The sequence below is a fragment of the Podarcis raffonei genome, chromosome 9 (genome assembly GCF_027172205.1).
Source record: "Podarcis raffonei isolate rPodRaf1 chromosome 9, rPodRaf1.pri, whole genome shotgun sequence".
Classification (NCBI taxonomy): domain Eukaryota; kingdom Metazoa; phylum Chordata; class Lepidosauria; order Squamata; family Lacertidae; genus Podarcis; species Podarcis raffonei.
Window position 1 is genome coordinate 69562966 of NC_070610.1, and position 24912 is coordinate 69587877.

At 46.3% G+C, this 24912-nt stretch overlaps 1 protein-coding gene across 1 annotated transcript in view; it reads right to left on the minus strand.

Annotated features, from left to right (window-relative positions):
• The window catches only part of FRAS1 (Fraser extracellular matrix complex subunit 1), a 354385-nt gene that overhangs the window by 23740 nt on the left and 305733 nt on the right, over positions 1-24912 (minus strand). Inside the window, exons 54-64 of the mRNA XM_053404373.1 lie at positions 22715-22961; positions 20672-21016; positions 17068-17228; positions 15058-15205; positions 12747-12952; positions 11290-11446; positions 10220-10420; positions 8708-8895; positions 6000-6275; positions 4037-4269; positions 1152-1312 (exon numbers count right to left, since the gene is read on the minus strand). Coding sequence (XP_053260348.1) covers positions 1152-1312; positions 4037-4269; positions 6000-6275; positions 8708-8895; positions 10220-10420; positions 11290-11446; positions 12747-12952; positions 15058-15205; positions 17068-17228; positions 20672-21016; positions 22715-22961 — 2323 coding nt within the window. The remainder of the gene's footprint in view (positions 1-1151; positions 1313-4036; positions 4270-5999; positions 6276-8707; positions 8896-10219; positions 10421-11289; positions 11447-12746; positions 12953-15057; positions 15206-17067; positions 17229-20671; positions 21017-22714; positions 22962-24912) is intronic.

Consider the following 24912-nt stretch of genomic DNA (forward strand, 5'->3'; position numbering starts at 1 on the left):
ACCTTGGGAGGAAGGTCTATCAAACTCTTTGTTCTCCCACTTACCACCTTTATTCCACAATGTGGACCTCTCCATTAAGGATGTCTAAGGTGGATGCTTCAAGCTTAGACCGCATGGCTTTAAGAAGCTACCTTTGTGTTTCTATACATATAATTTAGAAACAATTAGCTCTGAGGAGCTAACCTCAGTTTTGCTGCCTGAATTTTCTTGCTGTATGGAAAAGCACATGAATCTAACATGTGAAGATTTAAGTAAACCATTTTCAGCTTACCAAACATGTGGTCTCTTTCTATGCTAAGGGAAGTGGGAAACTGGAAGAAACTCAGAAGGGGACAATTTAAAGGTCCAACAGCCTATATTTCCACTTCAAGTTTTTCTGCTGCAAGTTCCCCCCCCCCTGCCAATCTCTGCTGGGGCTCTCTCACCAAAGAAGAAGAAGAAGAAGAGTTTGGATTTGATATCCTGCTTTATCACTACCCGAAGGAGTCTCAAAGCGGCTAACATTCTCCTTTCCCTTCCTCCCCCACAACAAACACTCTGTGAGGTGAGTGGGGCTGAGAGACTTCAAGAAGTGTGACTAGCCCAAGGTCACCCAGCAGCTGCATGTGGAGGAGCGGAGACATGAACCCGGTTCCCCAAATTACGAGTCTACCGCTCTTAACCACTACACCATACTGGCTCTCAGAGTACTTGCCCCAATCTAGGCACCCAGGGAATTCTCCTTTTATTTTACCTACCTTTTATTTCCTTTCTACTTTACCAAAAAACCATGCATAACTAGGCAGATAATATCTGCTATTTACAGCATCAGGGTCAAACTGCTCATTGACCACATAGAACGTTTGTTTCAGCATCTAGTCCTGCAAGAAGCTGACCTGCAACCCTATTCAAGAATGAAGGCAGACAAGGACGATTGCCTATTTCTCTGCCTGCATCTTTGTGCAAATGCCACGGGGTCTGGAGACGTAGGGCTCAAGAAACATCACAGGCCAAGCCCCCTATGCCCATTGATCTATGCCCACCTGGAGGTGGTCTTCTGGGCCTCTCTACAGGGACCCCTGCCGTCAAGGACCAGCCCTGCAGGATGCCAGCAGCGAAACTGCTGCTTCACGAATGCGCACATTAAGTGGCAGCGGCCCATAATTGATTACCTGAGATGCCCTTAAGATCTTGGATGCTGACCAGGTTGGAACAGACATGCTGGTGCCTGTAGATGGACTCTGACAGGAGGAAGTGCAAGTTGTGCAGAGGCATCGTGGAGATGAGAGGCAGCATCCCGTCCTGGTGTGGAATCTGCACTGAGATATGGATTCTGGAAAACCACAAAGCGGCAGGAGTTGAAGTGGGGAGAGGAGAGAGGATGCACTGGGTAAAAGACACAAGTATTGCATGAACATAACAAAATGCAAATTGCACTGCCTTGCAGCACAGGCCCCTGTTTTAATCCCTGGAAGGACTGGGAATGTTTCATTCCTGAAACCCCAGGGAGCAGCCGCCTTTGTTGTTGTTTATTTGTTTAGTCGTGTCCGACTCTTCGTGACCCCATGGACCAGAGCACGCCAGGCACTCCTGTCTTCCACTGCCTCCCGCAGTTTGGTCAGACTCATGCTGGTAGCTTCGAGAACACTGTCCCACCATCTCGTCCTCTGTCATCCCCTTCTCCTTGTGCCCTCCATCTTTCCCAGCATCAGTGTCTTCTCCAGGGAGTCTTCTCTTCTCATGAGGTGGCCAAAGTATTGGAGCCTCAGCTTCAGGATCTGTCCTTCCAGTGAGCACTCAGAGCTGATTTCCTTCAGAATGGATAGGTTTGATCTTCTTGCAGTCCATGGGACTCTAAAGAGTCTCCTCCAGCACCATAATTCAAAAGCATCAATTCTTCGGCGATCAGCCTTCTTTATGGTCCAGCTCTCACTTCCATACATCACTACTGGGAAAACCATCGCTTTAACTATACGGACCTTTGTCAGAAAGGTGATGTCTCTGCTTTTTAAAGCAGCCGCCTAGCAGAATAGAAAAAACTTTGCTGGATGGAACAATGGCCTGTCTTGGCATAAGGCAACTTTCCAAGTTCATCATTTCACACATGTCTATTCAGAGGCAAGTCCCACCAAGCTTGATGTGTCTTCTTGTTGTTGTTGTTTAGTAGTTTAGTCGTGTCCGACTCTTCGTGACCCCATGGACCAGAGCATGCCAGGCAATCCTGTCTTCCACTGCCTCCCGCAGTTTGGTCAGACTCATGTTTGTAGCTTCGAAGACACTATCCAACCATCTCGTCCTCTGTCGTCCCCTTCTCCTTGTGCCCTCCATCTTTCCCAACATCAGGGTCTTTTCCAGGGAGTCTTCTCTTCTCATGAGGTGGCCAAAGTATTGGAGCCTCAGCTTCAGGATCTATCCTTCCAGTGAGCACTCAGGGCTGATTTCCTTAAGAATGGAGAGGTTTTATCTTCTTGCAGTCCATGGGACTCTAAAGAGTCTCCTCCAGCATCAGAATTCAAAAGCATCAATTCTTCGATGATCAGCCTTCTTTATGGTCCAGCTCTCGCTTCCATACATCACTACTGGGAAAACCATAGCTTTTACTATATGGACCTTTGTTGGCAAGGTGACGTCTCTACTTCTCAAGATGCTGTCGAGGCCTGTCATTGCCCTTCTCCCAAGAAGCAGGCGTCTCTTAATTTCGTGACTGCTGTCACTATCTGCAGTGTTCATGGAGCCCAAGAAAGTAAAATCTCTCACTGCCTCCATTTCTTCCCCTTCTGTTTGCCAGGAGGTGATGGGACCAGTGGCCATGATCTTCGTTTTTTTGATGTTGAGCTTCAGACCATATTTTGCGCTCTCCTCTTTTACCCTCAATAAAAGGTTCTTTAATTCCTCCTCACTTTCTGCCATCAAGGTTGTGTCACAAGGTGATGTCTCTTATCCCAGTTAAATGGGTAGAGGGTTGTAGCCATAAAATTAGTGGCCAGCATCCAGAACTGCACACACTTCAGACCTGCACATGCAATCAACCTTGTTCAGCCTGCTGGTTCACTGCCAAATGTAAGAGAGGACCTACATTCAGTTAACAGCAGGATGTCGAGGTGTGGAGGAGATATTTGAATCCGAGACTCATTCCTAATATAGCAATGCATGAGGGGCTGAAATCTAAACAGCTCTCAGTTTCCCCCCAGCTTGCTGATCCTTTCAAAAACAGATTCACCAAGCTTGTTTAAGAAATATTTTCACTGATACTTTATTTGGTCCATTTTCCGTTTTCAGCCGCAGATGCCTTCATTAGCAATACCCTAAATGTTGAAGTGTTTGGAATTTTTTAAAATGTAGACCCCTGGAAATTGATTGCAAATGTGTTAACTTTCCCAACACCACCCCAAGTGGTATTATATGCCTGTTTCATCTTTTGATCTTCCCTTCATTTAAAAAAAATGCAGTAAAAGTTCCAAATAAAGAAGGCAGTGACCATTTATGCCTTGCATTCCTTTCTTTCTTCGGGTCAAGGAGAAAAGTTCTGGGTCAAAGAAAGAACCAATTTATATTCAGAACAGACCTCCTCAAATCAAGGGGCTGAGATTTTAATAGTTCTGCTCTGAGTATGACTAATGTTGGATATCATCCTTTATCTTTCTTTTTTTCTGAGAATCACTTGGGAGCATTTCTAAAATTAGCATCCCATACTATCTGTACATTTGTCCCCTTGTTCAAATTTAGCTCAAAATAATCCCCTAATACTTTTTCCATTTTTTTTTTAAATGGTCCTCTAATAGATCTTCCTTTAATCTTCATCTGAAAGTGGTTTGTTTCTCATTCTGCATTTCTAAAATTAATGGATTATGATCTGATATTGTTCTTGGCCTTATTTCTATTTTCCTCACCTTTAACTCTAATTCTTTGGATAGCCAAATCGCATCTATCCTTGCACTGCTGTTATACACATTTGAATAAAAAGTGAACTCTCTGTCTAATAAATGTTTGTTTCTCCAAATATCTATTAAATTCAAATTCTCTACCATTTCCCTGAAAGTTTTTGGAAGTCCTCTACCTGTTGGGATGTTCCTTGTGCTTAACATCCAGATACTTCAAAGTGGCAACGAAGGACTGCGCTTGAAACCCCCGGGCTGTTCCAGCCACTATTGGCGTGTGGCAGATGGCGCTGTCTGTCCCAATGGTGACTATGTTGCTTCTCAGTGGGGTGCCGGCGTGGCCAACCTTGTCCACGGCTTTGGCCACACAGCGAATGTGGAATCGCCGGCTGAAGTAAATGCTGTCCAGCACCTGGGAAGGAAGGGGAGAGAGAGAGAGAGAGAGAGAGAGAGAGAGAGAGGAAGGAAGGAAGGAAGGAGAAATGATTCTCAGTGTGGCCTAAACAACTAATAGTCTTATATATATTTTTAAATGCTTCAATATATTAATAGAACATTATTACTTTTCTGTCCATCCACATTTAAAGAGGCTTAACTATGCCACATGGGACATGGGATGCGGGTGGCGCTGTGCTCTAAACCACAGAGCCTAGGGCTTGCCGATCAGAAGGTCGGCGGTTCGAATCCCCGTGACGGGGTGAGCTCCCGTTGCTCGGTCCCTGCTCCTGCCAACCTAGCAGTTCAAAAGCACGTCAAGTGCATGTAGTTAAATAGGTACCGCTCCGGCGGGAAGGTAAACGGCGTTTCCGTGTGCTGCTCTGGTTCACCAGAAGCAGCTTAAGTCATGCTGGCCACATGACCCGGAAGCTGTATGCTGGCTCCCTCGGCCAATAAAGCGAGATGAGCGCCACAACCCCAGAGTCGGTCACTACTGGACCTAATGCTCAGGGGTCCCTTTACCTTTAACTATGCCACGCACATATTAAAACAGTAATACAGAAGTATAAGGCGATGGAAACAAAGCAGAGAAAGATCAGGAAGCCAGCTAGGACACTCTCTGCTCTGATCACCAGCCTCTCCAGTTAGAAAGATCAAAGGCAGCAGGTCAAGGGAGAAAAGCTTTTGCTTGTCAAAGGCAGCCTTTTGCCAACTTGGGAGTGAGGGCCAGTGTTCTGTGGGGGACTGTACCAGCCAGGAGGCAAGACTCAGAGGCAGGGGAAGCTTCAGAGCTGGAGGGGGAGCACAGGAGGGGTAGGAGGAAGAGGAAGAGGCAGGTCAGGCAAGTGAAGGTCCAGGTGCTTCCCCATCATCTCCTGCTCCACTGTCTCCCAGAACCAGGAGCGGACTGAAAAGGGAGGAGCAGAGGAAGCTTTCACGCAGGCATAGTCTCTGGCTGTGTGTAAGCAGCCCATCGGGGGAAAGTACATAAACTGATGACTAGTCCCCTGTTGCTGCAACTGCTCCATAGAACATGGACCTGGGAATAGCTGCCTAGCTGCTAGATTGACATGTGTAGGTATCCAGAGCTATAGAATCGTCTGTAAGCGTTATCTTTGAAAATAAAGAGTTACCGTATTTTTCGCCCTATATGATGCACTTTTCCCCCTCCAAAAATGAAGGGGAAATCTGTGTGCGTCCTATGGGGCGAATACAGGCTTTCGCTTCAGGAAGCTATCAGCAAGCCTGGAGAGCCCGCGGGAGTTCCCGCAGGGCTCCCCATGCTGCGGATAGCAGCCTGCCACCCGGTGCGCGGGGCGCCCTGAAGCAGAGCACCCCGAGCGCCAGGCAGACATCCGCAGCATGGGGAGCCCTGCGGGAGTTCCCGCAGGGCTCCCCACGCTGCAGATAGCAGCCTGCTGCATGGAGCACAGGGCGCGCTGAAGCAGAGCGCCCCGCGCTTCGGGCAGACATCGGCCAGCCCCACAAGCTCGGGGGACAGCGGGGAGGCGCAGCGCCGCCATCCCGCTGTTCTCCGACCTGGTTTTGGGGGGGAAATAAAGGGGGGGAATTTCCTTTATTTCCCCCCCAAAAAACTAGGTGTGTCCTATGGGACGGAGCATCCTATGGGACGAAAAATACGGTAACTATTTGCCGCTTGCATTCCTTTGGCTGCAAAGCCCCCTTGACAGTCTCTGCACATACCATGTGATTGACACTGGTGAAGGGAGTGTTGTCTGTAATCGTTTCAAAGGGAGATCTGGCTCCATTCCCGTCCGTGGGCGTAGCCACTTCCCAACTGAACTGTATGGAGGACTGGTTTATCCCGGCGTCGCCGCAGCGCTCTTTCATCACCGAGTACTTGGGGAAGTGAGGGTCGCAGGGCGTCACGCAGACCAACGGGTAGCCCGGAGAGGGAGACTTCTTAGCTCCTTCTTTGGCTTCTTCTTCTACGTGATCATACTCGGACAGTGTAACCACCTGCAGGGACACAATACAAGGTTTGGAACTCCAGGGAAGGGACCTTGCAACTGCAGCTAATTATATAATAATAATAATAATAATAATAATAATTTATTATTTATACCCCGCCCATCTGGCTGAGTTTCCCCAGCCACTCTGGGCGGCTCCCAATCAGTGTTAAAAACAGTACAGCGTTACATATTAAAAACTTCCCTGAACAGGGCTGCCTTAAGATGTCTTCTGAATGTCAGGTAATTATTTATCTCTTTGACATCTGATGGGAGGGCGTTCCACAGGGCGGGCGCCACTACTGAGAAGGCCCTCTGTCTGGTTCCCTGTAGCCTCACTTCTCGCAATGAGGGAACTGCCAGAAGGCCCTCGGCGCTGGATCTCAGTGTCCGGGCTGAACGATGGGGGTGGAGACGCTCCTTCAGGTATACAGGACCGAGGCCGTTTAGGGCTTTAAAGGTCAGCACCAACACTTTGAATCGTGCTCGGAAACGTACTGGGAGCCAATGCAGATCTCTCAGAACCGGTGTTATGTGGTCCCGGTGGCCACTCCCAGTCACCAGTCTAGCTGCCGCATTCTGGATTAATTGCAGTTTCCGGGTCACCTTCAAAGGTAGCCCCACGTAGAGCGCGTTGCAGTAGTCCAAGCGTGAGATAACAAGAGCATGCACCACTCTGGCGAGACAGTTCGCGGGCAGGTAGGGTCTTAGCCTGCGTACCAGGTGGAGCTGGTAGACAGCTGCCCTGGACACAGAGTTAACCTGCGCCTCCATGGACAGCTGTGAGTCCAAAATGAGTCCCAGGCTGCGCACCTGGTCCTTCAGGGGCACAGTTACCCCATTCAAGACCAGGGAATCCCCCACACCAACCCGCTCCCTGTCCCCCAAAAACAGTACTTCTGTCTTGTCAGGTTTCAACCTCAATCTGTTAGCCGCCATCCATCCTCCAACCGCCTCCAGGCACTCACACAGGACCTTCACCGCCTTCACTGGTTCTGATTTAAAGGAGAGGTAGAGCTGGGTGTCATCTGCATACTGATGAACACCCAGTCCAAACCCCCTGATGATCTCTCCCAGCGGCTTCATATAGATATTAAAAAGCATGGGGGAGAGGACAGAACCCTGAGGCACCCCACAAGTGAGAGCCCAGGGGTCTGAACACTCATCCCCCACCACTTTCTGGACACGGCCCAGGAGGAAGGAGCGGAACCACTGTATGACAGTGCCCCCAGCTCCCAGCCCCTCTAGACGGTCCAGAAGGATGTTATGGTCGATGGTGTCAAAGGCCGCTGAGAGATCCAGCAGAACTAGGAAACAGCTCTCACCTTTGTCCCTAGCCCGCCGGAGATCATCAACCAGCGCGACCAAGGCAGTGTCAGTCCCATGGTGAGGCCTGAATCCTGATTGGAAGGGATCCAAATGGTCCGTTTCCTCCAGGCGTGCTTGGAGTTGTTCAGCAACCACCCGCTCAATCACCTTGCCCAAGAATGGCAGATTTGAGACTGGGCGATAGTTGGCCAAATTGGTCGGGTCTAAAGATGTTTTTTTAAGAAGCGGTTTAATGACCGCCTCTTTCAGCGGGTCTGGGAAGGCTCCCTCACAGAGGGAAGCATTCATCACCCCGCAGAGCCCATTGCCCAGCCCTTCCCGGCTTGCTTTTATCAGCCAGGATGGGCAAGGATCAAGGAGACAGGTGGTCGGTTTCACTTGTCCAAGCAGCCTGTCCACATCCTCGGAGGTAACAGATTGGAATTGATCCCATGTAACAGGACCAGACAGAACTCTAGCACTCTCCCGCCCTGGCCCTGCTCCCACGGTGGAGTCTACCTCCTTCTGAATCTGAGCGATTTTATCTGCAAAAAACTTTGCAAAAGCATTGCAGGAGATCTTGGGGTCCCTACCAGGCCCCGGTGGTACAGGTGGTTCCGATAGATTGCGAACCACCTGAAAAAGTCTCCTGCTGCTGTTTTCTGCAGATGCAATGGAGGCGGCGAAGAAGGCCCTCTTCGCCGTCGCCATTGCCACTTGGTAGGCTCGACGTTGAGCTCTAACCCGTGTCCGGTCTGATTCAGAATGAGTTTTCCGCCACCGGCGCTCTAGCCGTCTCAACGATTGTTTCATCACCCTCAGCTCCGGGGAAAACCACGGGGCTGTCCGGGCTCCATGCAATCGGAGAGGGCACTTTGGAGCCAGACAGTCAATAGCCCTGGTTAACTCCGCATTCCAGCGTGCCACCAGGGAATCAGCTGAAAGGCCATCAACTTGGGATAAAGCATCCCCTACCACTCTCTGGAAGCCAATTGGATCCATTAAGTGGCGGGGGCGGACCATCCGAATCGGTCCCACCTCCCTGCAGAGGGGAAGGGTTGCAGAGAAGTCCAGTTGCACCAGGAAGTGATCTGACCCAAATAACTCAGGGATCCGCAGGTTAAAGGCACTTACAATAGGAGGGGCTGGCAAAATGAGGCTGCCAGCTGCTTCCTGGTCCAGAATGGTGACGATTGTAATGGTGATTTCCCCCAGGACAGCTTCAACAGGGTCGTCTGGCCCTAACACCAGGGAAAAGGACTCGTGCCACTCCCTGTCTTCATTGGACATGATCTCTACCTTAAATACGATGTGGTCCACTCCTGCACAAACAGACACGAGAGAGAGGGTTGAGTCAAACCAGCTTGTAATCTGACAGGGCTTTTAAATGCTTCCATAAAGCAATGCTGAGGTCAGATCCACTAAATCATTGTGATTAACAACACACACACACACACACACACACACACACACACACACCAGTTTTTATCGTAACCCCTTTGGCTCTAATGATGTGGCCCAGGAGCCTTTAGAAAACTAAAAACGACAAAATACAGCATGTCATCTGATGGATTGCTTGGCAGATTTACTAACAGATGCCATGTGAGGATTAATGGCGCCTGTCCGACTTTAATAAAAATCTGTGATCCAAAATATACCTCCCATATTATTGCTGGAGGGCACGTCTGCTTTGATTCTTTACGATAAGCACAGAACTCTTAGCCTTGCAAGATTTTCTGTAAGGCCTTTAAGAGTTGCTGTGGATTGATGCACTGGAAAAGGGCTGGGGAAACCTGTTCTGAGAGCAAAGCCTCACATCAGATGGTGAAGTGGGCCACGAATGGGAGCAGAAGGGGCCTTGGGAGGAAGGGAGGCTGAAAACAAGGGAGCCAAGGGAACTGTAAGCTGGGGAACAAAGGAATGTTGTGGGGAAAAGCAAAACACATGGACCCCAGGAACAGAAAACCACAGGGACAACCCAGCCACCATTCAAAGCAATCTTAGGTCCCACTGACTTCAAGAGGCCAGCTTTGAGCACAGTGATACTCAAGCGAAATGAATGGGCCTTTAATTTCAGCAGGAATATATCCCATGTGTTCTGCAGGGGCTTGGGAGCTGGGCAGCACTGGGATGAAGGAAGCAGACTGGGCGGAGCTAAGGGAACGGAAGGGCTTTAAGGAAGGACAGTCCTGTACGTCTCCTTCCAGCAACTCTTGCAGCCAAGCTGGTGCCAAACATATTGCTCTGCTTTCCTTTGGACCACATCAGCAAGGCTGAGAGGAGGGTCCTGTTGTCTGGGCAGCTCAGGATCTCAGTACAAATGGCCCAGACTTGCACCCCAGGGAGATCACTTCACTTCAGAGGTGATATTGCAGCAAAAACAACATGGGAGGCAGAAGTTACGAGTTAGCAGTCTCTGCAGCCACAGCAGGCGCTGTGAATCTCCAGTGGGTTGACTTCACCCCTGGAGGCGCACTCCATTGTCTCTCGAGACAGACAGATGCCAGCAATTTTGTTCCATGTCTTTCAGATATTAGCCTCTCCGGACCGCCCCACCCACAATGGAGTTGAAAGAAAAGACATAAGCAAGCTTATTTTCTGCCTCCAAACAATTATTGCAGAACTCGAGGACTTTCTGTGCTTTACCAGGACTGAACTTGAGGACTCGACTCTTTGGGTAGTAATCAATCCCAGACTGAGCAGAGCCGTCCCGGGTGCTGCAGCGAACTTTGGAGGTCCTGTTCTGGTCCCCTCTCCGCAGCACCTTGACATTCAAGAAAGCAACCCCTTCAGGCCCAGGAGGTTCACGGACTTGGTAAGCAGATTCCTCAAACTCGATGGTGGGAGCTAGAGAAACAGAAGAAAAATAAAGCTGCTTGCTTGTGTCTCCAGATGTGAAGAACACTTTGAGTTAGGTTTATACAATTAAAACTATACATGTGTCTGCTGGAACTGTGTAACCAGAATATTGGAGCCAAGTGCTGTATATATAATAACCGTGGCCAGGTTTCTACATGTTAAAATATGGGGAAACTCCCTTAAACTAACTAAATATGACTTAGTTAGGAAAATCTGGGAGCAGACAAGCCCAATTAAGTTGAGAGTGCTGTTGAAAAGCAGAGATAAATACTCAGAAGTTATGCACAAGAGGAACGTGGTGACCCAGTAGATAAAAAAGGAATTATAAATATCTGGGAAAGGGATGGGTTATATGGTTTTTTTACGTGCACTCAGGCTGTAAATAAATACATAAGAAGTTAACTGCGGGTAAGATTTCTTATGAATTGCAGTTAAACGTTACTACTTATCAACTCTTCTGAGCCACTTGTTCTGCAAATTGCATTTAAAGGCCAATAGTTATTTGTAAATGTTTGCAAGCTATTTTTAAGTAAATTGATTGTTAGGCACTTAAATATGACCTTTTAACCTCTGTGCCCTGGCTCCCGCCCAAGAACAATGATACAGGCACTTTCTTGTAGGTGAAGAAGCAGAGTTTTGTTCTAGCAGACTGACGGTGCAAACTCGGCAGCAGGAGGAAAGCAGGAAATTAGCACAGATGCCCCGAGGCTCCAGCAATGTGGCAAGGCTCAAACCAACTAAGGAGAGAGGAGCTTCAGGGTTCCCAAACCACAATTCAGGGACAAGGCCAGGGGTCCACTGGTCCAGTGGGTCCGAAAACACGTAAAGGCTGGCGCATGCAGGCCAGCTCCTCTTACCATCTTCATCATTGGAGATAATAATGGAGGCCATATTATTCTTGCCAACTGTAGCCCCACTCCAGTGGTTTCCAAGAGGGTTGCTCAGGTATATCTGGAACTTCTCCTCCGGTTCAAAGGCAGAGTCGTCATTAATAAAGATAGTGCAGTTCTTTACCTAGAGCCAAGGATGCTAAGAGTTAAGGACAAGGAGGTAGGTAACCCGGCTAACCTGTTTATTAAAAACACAAATATGCTGCCTCTCCTGCAAAATGTTCATGGCAGCTCCCAGCACAATAATAAAAAAAATACAAGAAATCAGTAATAAGTAGGACTATCTGGAAAAAGGAAGACTGGGATAGCAGATAAAATAACTAATATGCCCAGCGCACTAGCATTGATTGTTAGGCAGGCCAGGTTTTCGCATGCTGCAAACCATTTGGAGACTGCTTTAAAATATGAAGTGGTATAAAGGTAAAAGTAAAGGGACCCCTGACCATTAGGTCCAGTCATGAACAACTCTGGGGTTGCGGCGCTCATCTCGCTTTACTGGCCGAGGGAGCCAGGGTTTGTCCGCAGATAGTTTTTCTGGGTCATGTGGACAGCATGACTAAGCAGCTTCTGGAGAAACCAGAGCAGCACACGGAAACGCCGTTTCCCTTCCTGCCACAGTGGTACCTATTTATCTACTTGCACTGGTATGCTTTTGAACTGCTAGGTTGGCAGGAGCTGGGACTGAGCAACGGGAACTCACCCCGTTGTGGGGATTCAAACCTTCTGATCGGCAAGCCCTAGGCTCAGTGGTTTAGACTACAGTGCCACCCGCGTCCCTTTATGAAGTGGTATATACAGTGCATTTTTCGGGGGGGGGGTGCAGGGGTACGCATACCTCTAAACATTTTGTGAATCTAATGGGAGAAGAAACTTTTTTTAAAAAAAAATTGTTTCTTCTCTAGCACAGTGAATATTCAGCTCCACTGAATAGCACTGTGAACCGTCAGTTCCGTTGCTACCCCCCTATGGCGGCTTCATTTCCTTTCCCAGTGTTTCCTGAATCTTAGACAGAAGCGAGCGTTTAATGTGTGAAGCAGAGTGGAATGTGGATGTGTGGAATCAGGAAGACGTTAGTGCACACAACCTCATGCCAATGTGGAAGGTACTGTGATCTGTCAGCTGTGTAATATGAGGTAATGCATGTTCTTCGTACTTTTGTCAATTTACTGTATTTAATTTTCCCCGATTTGAACTATAAAATGGTGATTTTCTCGAGAGTACCCCTAAACATTTTTTTTTTAAGGAAAAACCACTGGGTATATAAATAACCGAAGTAAATAAATGTCTGTCTGTAAAAAGAAAACACTTTGCAGTGCAGTGAAAGGGAGTAGTAAAGATGGGCATTCCTAGGCAGGGAGTTTCACAAATCGGATGTGACCACCAATTCATTGGCTGTTGTTTCATTGTGAGCTACATCCACTCACCTTCTCCCCTTTCAGAAAAGTGACACGCGATTCCTCCGTGTTTCTCCTTTCCTCAAAGTCCTCCATGGCTTTCGCTGTCTGGCCCTGGGTGTAGCACCTGACCGACGACTCATAGCTTAAGTCTCCGGTGCGGATGATGGGAATGTGAAGGATGCCCTCCTTCTCTTTCACAGGGTACAATTCTTTACTAAATTTCATGTTCGGCACTGTGGAGGAAAGAAGAGGAATCACGCAAACTTCTGCGGGCCTACAGTATGCTGAAAAATGAGGGCATAATTTCTCAGAAGCTGCAAGCTCAGGAATGCGTGACTCCTGTTTTAATTAGGTCACAGGGGGTCTTGGTGCCTTGAACAGGGGACAGTGGGGTCCAGGCCTTCTGCCAGCAGGGTAGGTTGTAGACAAGAGGTAAAAGGTAAAATGTAAAGGACCCCTGGATGATGAAGTCCAGTCAAAGGCGACTATGGGGTTGTGGCGCTCATCTCGCATTCAGGCTGAGGGAGCCGGCGTTTGTCCACAAACAGCTTTCCGGGTCATGTGGCCAGCATGACTAAACCGCTTCTGATGCAAAGGAACACCGTGACGGAAACCAGAGTGCACAGAAATGCCATTTACCTTCCCGCCACAGTGGTACCTATTTATCTACTTGCACTGGTGTGCTTTCAAACTCCTAGGTTGGCAGGAGCTGGGACAGAGCAACGGGAGCTCACCCCGTTGTGGGGATTTGAACCACCAACCTTCTGATGGCAAGCCCAAGAGGCTCAGTGGTTTAGACCACAGCGCCACCTGCGTCCCTAATAGGGAACAGCTGACCTTATGAATGCTACTCTGCAGTGCTTCATATTCCCATGACTAGAGAATGAGGTACAGATTTCAGGCCCTGCTAGATGAGGCAATCTGAGAACCTAAAAGGTGGCTGACCACTGGATCAGACCAACAGCCTATCTAGTCCGTCATCCTGTTTCCCAGATACCTCTGGGAAGCCCAGAAGCAGAGCAGGAGCACAATCACCGTCTCTCCTCATCATGTTCCTCGGAAACCAGCTTTCAGGTGTGAACTGGCATCCAGGTCTGAATGCCTGTGAACCTGGAAGGAATGTATAGCCAGCATGACCAATAGCCACTGATTTTCTGATCCTCCCTGCATTTATCCTCTTTTAAAACCATGTCAGCTATTGGCAGCCACCCCCACATCCCACGATGGTGAATTCCACAAATTGACTATCCACTGCTCGAGAACCGGAGCAAGTTGTTGCTCAGTGTAAGCTGGACTGCTGCATACTGCCTTGAAAATCTTGCTTGGAGCTATGGAACCACATTAAGGGCAATTCCAGTGCTCAAAATTGAGTACTGGCATTGCCTTCACTTCATATACAGTGGTACCTCAGGTTACATATGCTTCAGGTTACATACGCTTCAGGTTACAGACTCCACTAACCCAGAAATAGTACCGCAGGTTAAGAACTTTGCTTCAGGATGAGAACAGAAATTGTGCTACGGGGGCGCGGCAGCAGCAGGAGGCCCCATTAGCTAAAGTGGTGCTTCAGATTAAGAACAGTTTCAGGTTAAGTACGGACCTCCAGAACGAATTAAGTACTTAACCTGAAGTACCACTGTATCTAATTTTTATTTAGTCTCTAACAATATTATCATCATATACATTTTTTTAAAATACAAAGTTTCTTCTTGATTTCCAACCACTTCTTTCCTGATGTTTGTTTTTTACTTTTTATTAGCTGTTTTATAACACACACGTTTATTATCTAAACCCTGCGACCATTAAATCTTTAGTAATCCACTGCTTATATTTCAAATCCTGTCTGCGACATCATATATTGGTGTTAATTTGATTAGGTAATCCATCTGGGATCTCCATTCCTCCTTAAACACTTTGTCATTATGTCCTCTTAATTTGGCAGTTAATTTCGCCATTTCAGCATATTCCATCAGTTTCAGAAGCCATTCCCATGGGCTTATTCACTTCCAGTTGCAGACAATAAAGAAACAAATTCTGCATGTGGTGTATTCAAACACACTACGAGTAAGAAGCCAGTGTGCATGTACACATTTTTAAATGCCCATCAGCCCTAAGCTTGCCAAGAAAGTTGTTTTACTGAAGCTCAGTTACATAGCTTAGTCGGTAGAGCATGAAACTCTTAATCTCAGGACAGTGGGTTTGCGCCCCACATTGGGCAAAAGATTCCTGCATTGCAGGGGGTTGAAACAGATGACCCTTGTAATCCCTTCAAACTCTACAATTCTATGATTCTATGAGCGCCAGCCACACTAAAATATTTCTTTGTTGACCCTCTTACCATCCTGGAAGGTGTCATTAATGGCCACCATTGCTTGAAAAGGCTTGGCCAGCTCTGCTCCTTGCGGCGAGCTCAAGTAGACGACAAATGTCTCCACCCCTTCAATGACTGGGTACTGTGCATCATCCAGAATTGTCAAGGTGCAGTACTAGAGGAGATGAGAGAAATAAAAAGGCCTACTTTCTTAATATATAAAACCGACCAAACAGGCAGTGCCAGATTTATGTATAAGCTAAACAAGCTACAGCTTAGGGCCCCACTCTCTTGAGGGCCCCAAAAAAAATTAAAGAAAAAAACTGGATGTACATTTCCAAAATATAAGATAAAGGTAAAGGTAAAGGGACCCCTGACCATTAGGTCCAGTTGCGGACGACTCTGGGGTTTTGGTGCTCATCTCGCTTTACTGGCCAAGGTACAGCTTCCAGTGTACAGCATACAGCTTCCGGGTTATGTGGCCAGCATGACTAAGCCGCTTCTGGCGAACCAGAGCAGTGCACGAAAACGCCGTTTACCTTCCCGCCGGAGCAGTACCTATTTATCTACTTGCACTTTGACGTGCTTTCGAACTGCTAGGTTGGCAGGAAAAGTATATATACGTCTTCTTAATTGTATTTCACTATTAATATACTTCTTAATTGTATTTCAGTTCAACAATTACTTTGATAAAATACATATTTTGTTATTTGCAAATGGCTTTAGATACCTCTTAGGTCCATAAATTACCATATAGCATATTTTCAACACAAAAAAACAGTGACAATTTGTTGTTGACAAAGGACAGCGGACATATAAAGGGCCCCATTACCTTCAGTAGCTTAGGGCCTCATCAAACCTAAATCCGGCTCTGTAAACAAGTATGTGTGAGAAGGAATGCCAGAGGATATGAGAGGAGTCAATGGTGTTGGGCTCTTCTAGATTCACAAATGGCACCTGCTTTCATTTGTGCATCGCTGCTTATCTCAGATGCATGAAGAAACAGCCAAAAATATCCGGACTGTTAGGTGTACCTGAGCAAAGTTCTGTGCATGTCTTTCCCAGACATCTGATACCTGGGACACAGTTTGTTTTCTGGATTATGTAACAGGAACCGCGCTGAGCCAGATGTTCTCAGATGACAGCTTTCAGGAAGAATTTGGAGGAGGCCAACCAGGGGCTCAAACACAGTAATTTTTGATAGGGGAGGGAACTCAGCCTCACTTTCTGAAGTTCCTTCCAATAACTGCTGGCTGGCGGTCACCATTTTCCCTTGCCAAAAACAATTATAAATGACCACACAGCATTGTTCCTCCAGAAGTATCTGGGTGCAAAAAATGGCAGCCCCCAGGGAAGGAGTTCTGAGTGGCGGTGGCAAGTTTTACTGTGGATTTAGGCTCATCATAACCACCCTCCAATGTCTCTAGTTTGGTACTGTGCTTTCTAGGTACAATTAAAAATGGTTTCGTTCCCATCTTCCAAAACACTATGAAATCCAAACTGCAGCTATCCTTCAAAAACTGAATTTCTCCGAATTTTGTTATGCAGTTATCCAACCAAAAAATGTCTGCAGAAATGTTAGGAGAACATGGGCATTAAAATGTATATATTAGTGAAAATAATTGTATTATATTAGGGGACATTACTTGCAAAAATGTGCATGTTGAGCAATAAATAAATAAATCACATGTATATTGCTAGAAATGCTCACAGAAATGCTGACAAATTTTTGTAAGGACATTTTTCTTTTTAAATCACAAACTGATGCAAAAATGTGATGATCTGAAATTCAGGCTGGAAAAAAACGAGAAAGTCAGAGAAGCCAAAACTGACAGTTCCATCCGTCCCTAATTACCATTTTTTTCCTGATTTATGTCTAGTTTGGCTCTTTGTTTGATCTGACCATTTCTGTACAGACTAGGCAAGTAAAACACACAAGATGCATGACACAAATGCATTTGAATGCTCCTTATGAGACAATGCTTAGTTTGGTCCCAGGTACTAATTGCTCGGTAATAGCAAAAAATGTAGCGATACCTCTTCAGTTCTTCCTGGGCGAAATTCCACTTTCTTGGAGCTGGGTATGTAGTCGACACCTGGAGTTGCCGATGGCGGATCCGATGTACGAGTGGCGCACCATACGGAAGTGGGGGTCGAGAGGTCAGGGCCGTGTCTAGTAACGGGGATTTCAATGATTCCTGCAAGGAAGGGAGAGAAGGGAGGAGTTTGTGGGAAAAGGTGACTACTGGTAGCATCTCTATTTTTATTTTTTTTATATAATAATATTTTATTAAGTTTAACAATAAGGAAAGACATCACCAAACAAAGGACAATAAAAGCACAAAAACAAGATTTCACAATACATAAAATACATAAAATACAAACATTTAACCTTAAAAAAGAAAAAAAAGAAAAGAAGAGGGGGAAAAAACCATTCAACACACAAAAGTAAAATAAGAAAAAACACAAATCACTCTTTTCTAATTATTCAACATTGATTAACTTATTTTCCTGACTTCCTCACGTCTCCCTTTTTTGTATCCCTTTTTGACAGTTGGTTCAGCAAATTCATATCCTACCACTTTGTCCTTAAGTATCCTACCTCCCAAATTTATAATTTCACTACTGGTAGCAACTCTAAAGCAGCGTCTGCCAGCCTGGTTCCTTTCCAGATGTTTTGGGCTACAGTTCCCATCAGCCTCAGCCAGCACAGCTGTGCTGTGCTGCCCTAAAAATAAACCTGGGAAAAGCTTTTCAGAGAGCACAGTGATCCCTCCTTGAATCAGTGTTAAAGGGAAGGTATTACTAAAGCCACTTCCGCCCTACAGAGGAGGTGGGGTTGTGGGCTTCCCAGCCCCCGCACGATTGGGGGGATTCCCGGCCACGTCACCCTCTGGCCAGCCAATCGGCTGGCTCTGGGGGCATGGCCTGCCCTATTTAAGGCAGGATGCGGCTGGGGATCTCCCTCTTTGCAGTCTGCCAGCTGTTCCAGTTTTTCCCATCCTATAAGGTTTTCATTCCTTGACCTTGCTATGGACCTTGGTTGGTCACCGTCGAGGGGCCTGGTAGGAATTTTTCCACTTGGCAAATTGGCACCAGCCACTTGGTTTTCGCCTACCTCACAGCAAATCATCACAACTTTCTTGGTATTGGAGGTTAGGCATTGGTATTGTTCTGTAGATGGAAGAGGAGAGATAGTGCCCCGCATATTGAAAGGTAGTCCAATAAAGGATTCCAGGGGGCGTGGCCCTGTCCGAAGCCTAGGGAGGTGAGGGCCTAAGGCACGCCCCCTAGCGGTGACCCCGGGGGAGTTCCTAGTGGATGTGCATCAGCAGGAGTCACCCAGTGGTGGTTAACCCTTCCCGGACTTCAAGCGGACGGGCTGAAGTCGGATACAGTCGGTTAGGACCAATGCCTAAGCCAATACCGCTCATCACTTGTAACCAATAAAGTTGTGGCCTTATTTAGCCCATTAACCTTAATAATTGTGTGATGTGTCATTATTTCCACCCGGGGAGGGTGGGAACTCGCCACGCAATGGATCATTATTGCATGTCTAGTTAGCTCATCAAGGAAATAATGTCAGACACCAGCCTGGAACCCTATCATGACAGCAAATATTCTTTTCTTTTTTCTTTTTAATCCACCTGTACTTTATTTTCCACATTTGCAGTTCAAAATTAAGGATTCATACAGCCAATATCCAACAAACTGTTGTCCGAGTCAGGTCACTTCACTAAATTTCAGCACCATCCTAACATCCAGTTAATCAAGAATAATCCCATTTTATTCATTCTCATCAATAAACAACATTAGAAAGGGGGTGGAGAGATACTACATTATGTTTATAGTAAACTGCCTTAAATTGTTGATAAGGATAAATAGGTAGTCAAAGACTATGAAAGAGTAGCTAGCTTATGTTGTGACCTTGAAGCAAATATTCTAACTGCCTCTAAATGACGCACTCCAGCCGTATTATCTACTGAGGAATTTGCTGATTAAAACGTGAAAAACTCCTGCCAACATTTACTGAGATGGTCCAGGAAGGAAGGAGGTGAAACACATACTTTGGAAACAAACTGGCTAACATTTATCAGTTGTTGTTGTTTTAAAAATACTGAGACATTTTAAAAATTTTGTATTCTTTATCGAAAAATAAAAAGTACAAAATTACAAGTGCACTTGTAAAAACACTGATGCATGCTAGATGCAGACAAATATGTTTTATCTTAACATGATGGAGGACTCCCACCTGCCCATCACTCGATGTCACCATGACAACTGGCAATAGAACTTGGAAGGGTAGAATTTGGAGCACACTCTTAGGGTGCTCTCGATTCCTCCTTTCTTCCTTTGCAGGTGTGGCTTGCTTTTAAGCTGCACATGCAAAGGAAGTCTTTTTCTCCTTGGTAGCCCAGCTTGAATCCAAGCACTTGTTTCGTGTGCAGAAGACGTCTGGTTCACTCCTCAGCATCTCTAAGTAGGCCTTGCCTGAAACCCTATAGAGCCACTGCCAGTCAGACTGAGCTAGAAGAATCAATGCGCCAAGGCAGCTTTCTATGCCTTAATTTGCTGGCCCTTGAAGAAATAGCTCCTAGGAAGGTAGCCTAAAAGTCAATGGACACAAAGATTCCTGCATTGCAAGGTTTTGTACTACAGTAGATGAACCGTGGGGTCCCTTCCAACTCTACAATTCTATAAAAGAAACCATGGTTTCTCTGGTTAATTAAACAACCTTTGGCTGTTTAAACTGGAGGGGAGGTTATTGTTATTTTTTGTGTTTTATTTTGCACACCATCCTGTGATTCTTGGATGAAGGGAAATATCAATGTAATAAATAATAATAAGAGCTGAACTTGAACTCGCATTTCCCCCCATTAAAGTGGGCAGATGCCAGACAGATGCTTGGAACTGGGGACATTTGGTGCCTTCTTTAACTATAGTGGTACCTCGGTTTTTGAACGTCTTCATTGACGAACATTTTGGTTTATGAACGCCGTAAACCTGGAAGTAAATGCTTTGGGGTTTTTTTGTTTTGTTTTATTATTATTAAAATAATTCAACATTAATACATGCATGTTGCGAATATACGAACATGGAAACATACATTTCATACAATCCTTAAGAATATTCATACATACCCACACTCAATCCCACAAATACTTCATTTTCCCACCACCATCCCTCACCCCTCACCCTACCCTTGTGATAAACTTCCAATCTACTCAATTGCAATTTCTTTCCACTTTTATTACTTTCTTTCACATACTTTTAAACCAATTTTCTGCTTCTTTTTCTGTTTCACATTGTTATCCATCTTATTTAGTATTCCAGTATTTATAAGGGAACTTGTTTATTCTAATAGGAGTTCTGATTTTTCAATATAATTTATATTATATTAAATTAAATTACTTAAACGCTTTGGTTTTCGAACATGCATTGGAAGTCGAACATGCCACGTGGCTTCCGCTGAGTGCAAGGCTGTTGAGTCTTCAGTTTTCGAACGTTTCAGAACTTGAACGGTTTTCCAGAATGGATTATGTTCGAAAACCAAGGTACCACTGTAGGCTTATGCACTCTTTGAAAATAAACTTGAGCCCCATAAGAAGAGAGCAAGGGTAAAATAATCATAGTCTCTCACCTGCATCCTCACTGACTGTAAAAGTAGCCGTTCCAAGAGACACTGTTGAGGCATCATTGGGACCGCTGATCATGACCTTCGCTGAAGCGATGCTCCCTATGCGCGCGTTCTCCGACGCGTCGGCAAGCGCGATTTCGAATTCCTCCTCCTCTTCATACTCGCTGTCGTCAATCAGCTTCACGTCGCAGGTGGTCATGGTGACGCCAGGCCCCAGCACCACGCGATTTTCATTGGACATCCCCCTGGACTTGAAGTCTGATCCAGACTCTAAGGCATGTGCACTGCTGCCTTTGGCACTTTTGGGGACCGTGTAGCAAACTGCAGACACAGTGCTGCTGGAGTCGCCTGTAATGCACAGCACAGAGTTATACAAAAGTTGCTTTTCAGGACAACTGGTTCAGAGAATCGCAGAGTTGTACAGGTGGAAGGGACCACGTGGGTCATCTAGTCCAACCCCCTGAAATGCACAACTCTTTCGCCCAACATGGGACTCAAACTCACAACCCTAAAATTAAGTGTCCCCTGTGTGGCATAATTCTTAGAGGGTTGGACCCTGGAGACCAGGGATGGAATCCACACTCTGCCATGAAGCTCACTGTGTGGCCTTGGGCCAGTCACCATCTCTGAACCTAACCTATCTCACCGGTTACAGATAGGTAGCCGTGTTGGTCTGCCATAGTCAAAACAAAAAAATTTTTTTCCTTCCAGTAGCACCTTAAAGACCAACTAAGTTAGTTCTTGGTATGAGCTTTCGTGTGCATGCACACTTCTTCAGATGCACTGAAACAGAAGTTGCCAGATCCTTCTATATAGTGAGAAGGTGGGGAGGGGTATTACTCAGAAGGGTGGTGGGAATGGGTGATTGGCAGATAGCTGTGATGAGCCTGTTGACAACTCTTAACGACTGCAATAGGTCTTACAGGAAAAAGCAAGGGGTGAGAAGGTGAAAAATGGCTTTGTCATGTATAATGTATAATTATAATGTATAATATAATGTATAATTATAATGTATAATATAATGTATAATATAATGTATAATATAATGTATAATTATAATGTATAATATAATGTATAATTATACATGACAATACATAATACCCCTCCCCACCTTCTCACTATATAGAAGGATCTGGCAACTTCTGTTTCAGTGTATCTGAAGAAGTGTGCATGCACACGAAAGCTCATACCAAGAACTAACTTAGTTGGTCTTTAAGGTGCTACTGGAAAGAAAAAAATTTTTTGTTTTGACTATCTCACCAGGTTGTTGTGAGGATGTAATGGGGATGTGTATACCACCTTAGTCTCAATGGAAGATAAAGGTAGCATATAAATGTAATAAATAGATATAAAATTTCTACTTTTATATTACTTTATACAGAGTTTAGACCCTTGAGTGCAGACTTAGGTTTGCATAAAAATTTGCTAATGAACTGGAACAAGATCCTACATTTTGCTTCATACTGTTGTTAGTTTGGGTTGATATATGACTTTAATGCGAATCTAGATTCCCTTTTAGGATTTCTATTGCTAGGCTTCAATATGAAACATTAGTGAATTGTCCAGTCACAGTGTAACATTACATTTATTTCTGAGATATATACTTTGGCCAGATATAAAGGGAAAGGGACCCCTGACCATTAGGTCCAGTCGTGGCTGACTCTGGGGTTGCGGCGCTCATCTCGCTTTACTGCCCGAGGCAGCCGGCGTACAGCTTCCGGGTCATGTGGCCAGCATGACTAAGCCGCTTCTGGCGAACCAGAGCAGCGCACGGAAATGCCGTTTACCTTCCTGCTGGAGCGGTACCTATTTATCTACTTGCACTTTGACATGCTTTCAAACTGCTAGGTTGGCAGGAGCAGGGACCGAGCAACGGGAGCTCACCCCATCGCGAGGATTCGAACCGTCAACCTTCTGATCGGCAAGCCCAAGAGGCTCAGTGGTTTAGACCACAGCACCACCCGCGTCCCTTAGGATTGTATTATTTACTGGACATCCATTTGTACCTGCTTCCCATTCCCTGCTCTAAGCTGTGATGCAACACACCTTTCCTTTCAATGGGGGCAGAGAGGATGCCAGCACTCTCGCTGATGTGGTAGACTTTCTTGTCAAACTGCAAGGTAGGCTCATCTTCCGCATCGTTGATGAAGACTTTGGCCTCAGTGATGTCCCCCAGCAAGGCATAGGCAGGCATGCTGAGCTCCACAGTGAAGCTCTCCGTGTTCTCAAAGACACTGTCGTCGTTTATCAGGATAGTGCAGGATTTCGTGTCCTCCCGTTCATCAAACTGAACCTGTGTGGAGCAAGGTTGTGCATTGACTACGTGCAGAAGGGTATAAAAGGCTGAAGCAGACCGTAACTGGAAAACAGGCCTGCTGCTGCTGTTTTATGAATTCCACGGCAGTGAGACATTATTTGGGAACGGTCATTATTGACTCGAAAGTGAGGAGGAATTAAGGAACCTTTTAATGAGGGTGAAAGAGGAGAGCACAACATATGGTCTGAAGCTCAGCATCAAAAGAACTAAGATCATGGCTACTGGGCCCATCACCTCCTGGCAAATAGAAGGGGAAGAAATGGAGGCAGTGAGAGATTTTACTTTCTTGGGCTCCATGATCACTGCAGGTGGTGACAGCAGTCACGAAATTAAAAGACACCTGCTTCTTGGGAGGAAAGCAATGACAAACCCAGACAGCATCTTAAAAAGCAGAGACATCACCTTGCCAACAAAGGTCTGTATAGTTAAAGCTATGGTTATCCCAGTAGTGATGTATGTAAGCGAGAGCTGGACCATAAAGAAGGCTGATGGCCGAAAAATTGATGCTTTTGAATTATGGTGCTAGAAGAGACTCTTGAGAGTCCCATGGACTGCAAGAAGATCACACCTATCCATTCTGAAGGAAATCAGCCCTGAGTGCTCACTGGAAGGACAGATCCTGAAGTTGAGGCTCCAATACTTTGGCCACCTCATGAGAAGAGAAGACTCCCTGGAAAAGACCCTGATGTTGGGAAAGATTGAGGGCACAAGGAGAAGGGGACGACAGAGGAAGAGATGGTTGGACAGTGTTCTCGAAGCTACAAACATGAGTTTGACCAAGCTGTGGGAGGCAGTAGAAGACAGGAGTGCCTGGTGTGCTCTGGTCCATGGGGTCATGAAGAGTCTGACACGACTAAATGAGTAAACAACAACAACATTATTGACTCAGTGTCGCAATGCCCCTTAAGCTGCCCTGTATGCTTTTCTACTTTTGCCTTTCTTAATCCTATTCTGTGGTCCAGTTCCCCTCCACACTAAAACACATCTCCCCACCCCAGAGAGTGTCAGGGACCGTGATGAGGAGGGCTGCACTGAGGAAGAGTGGTAGGAGCCACCACCACCCACCCATCCCGATTCTGCATCTTCCTGGGAGCAGGAGGACAGTATAGATTTGGAACAGTGGTTTGCAGAGGGGCACAGTTCAGAAGGCAGAAGCTGGGAAATACTGGATGGGGAACAGGTAGGAGAAGAAGCACTGGGAGAGAGAGGGTTAACAGATTCACAGTCGTTGGACAGCATTCCTTCACCACCCTCCCCAAGGTCAAGAAGGGCTCCGAAAGTCTCAGAACAGAAAGCGCAGACGGTACAAGCTCAGATTACAAAATGTGGGAGTGACGTAGATTAATAGGGACGGAGGGGGTGTGAGCCTTAATTGGGAGCACCGCCATTCTAGGTAGACGGGTTCTTTTGTCTCTCACTGTGATTATTAAAGAATCTAACTGGTAATACGTTCCTTTCATTTGATCTTTTCTTATTTACTGCCATGGGGGAGGAAGGCGATTCCCCGAAGCCTGACAGAGATACAGTTCAACAATGGGATGTTAGGGACTTTGGGGCATAACCTGGGACTCACATGGGACGAGAAGTAAACTTTGCTTACTGAGATACCTGAGATGCTCAGGCGCAATGGGAAGCAGAACTGAGGAACATCAGTCTCTGTGACCGGCAGACAGTAGGAAGCACCTGGGGTTTTCCAGGTCTGGCAGCCTGGACTTCTTCCCTTATTTGAGCAACAGAAGACCATCCCTTCCCTGATGGACTCTAGCCCTTGTCTTCAGCTATCTCTGACTCACGTCCCCAAACCTGACACCTGACTGCAAGTATGCCAAACTGAAGACGCCCATCTAGGTCTGGATTCGGCTACAGCTGGCCTGGTCTTGACACCGGACAAGAGTCGCCAAGCCCAGACTGGAGATGCCCAGTTTAG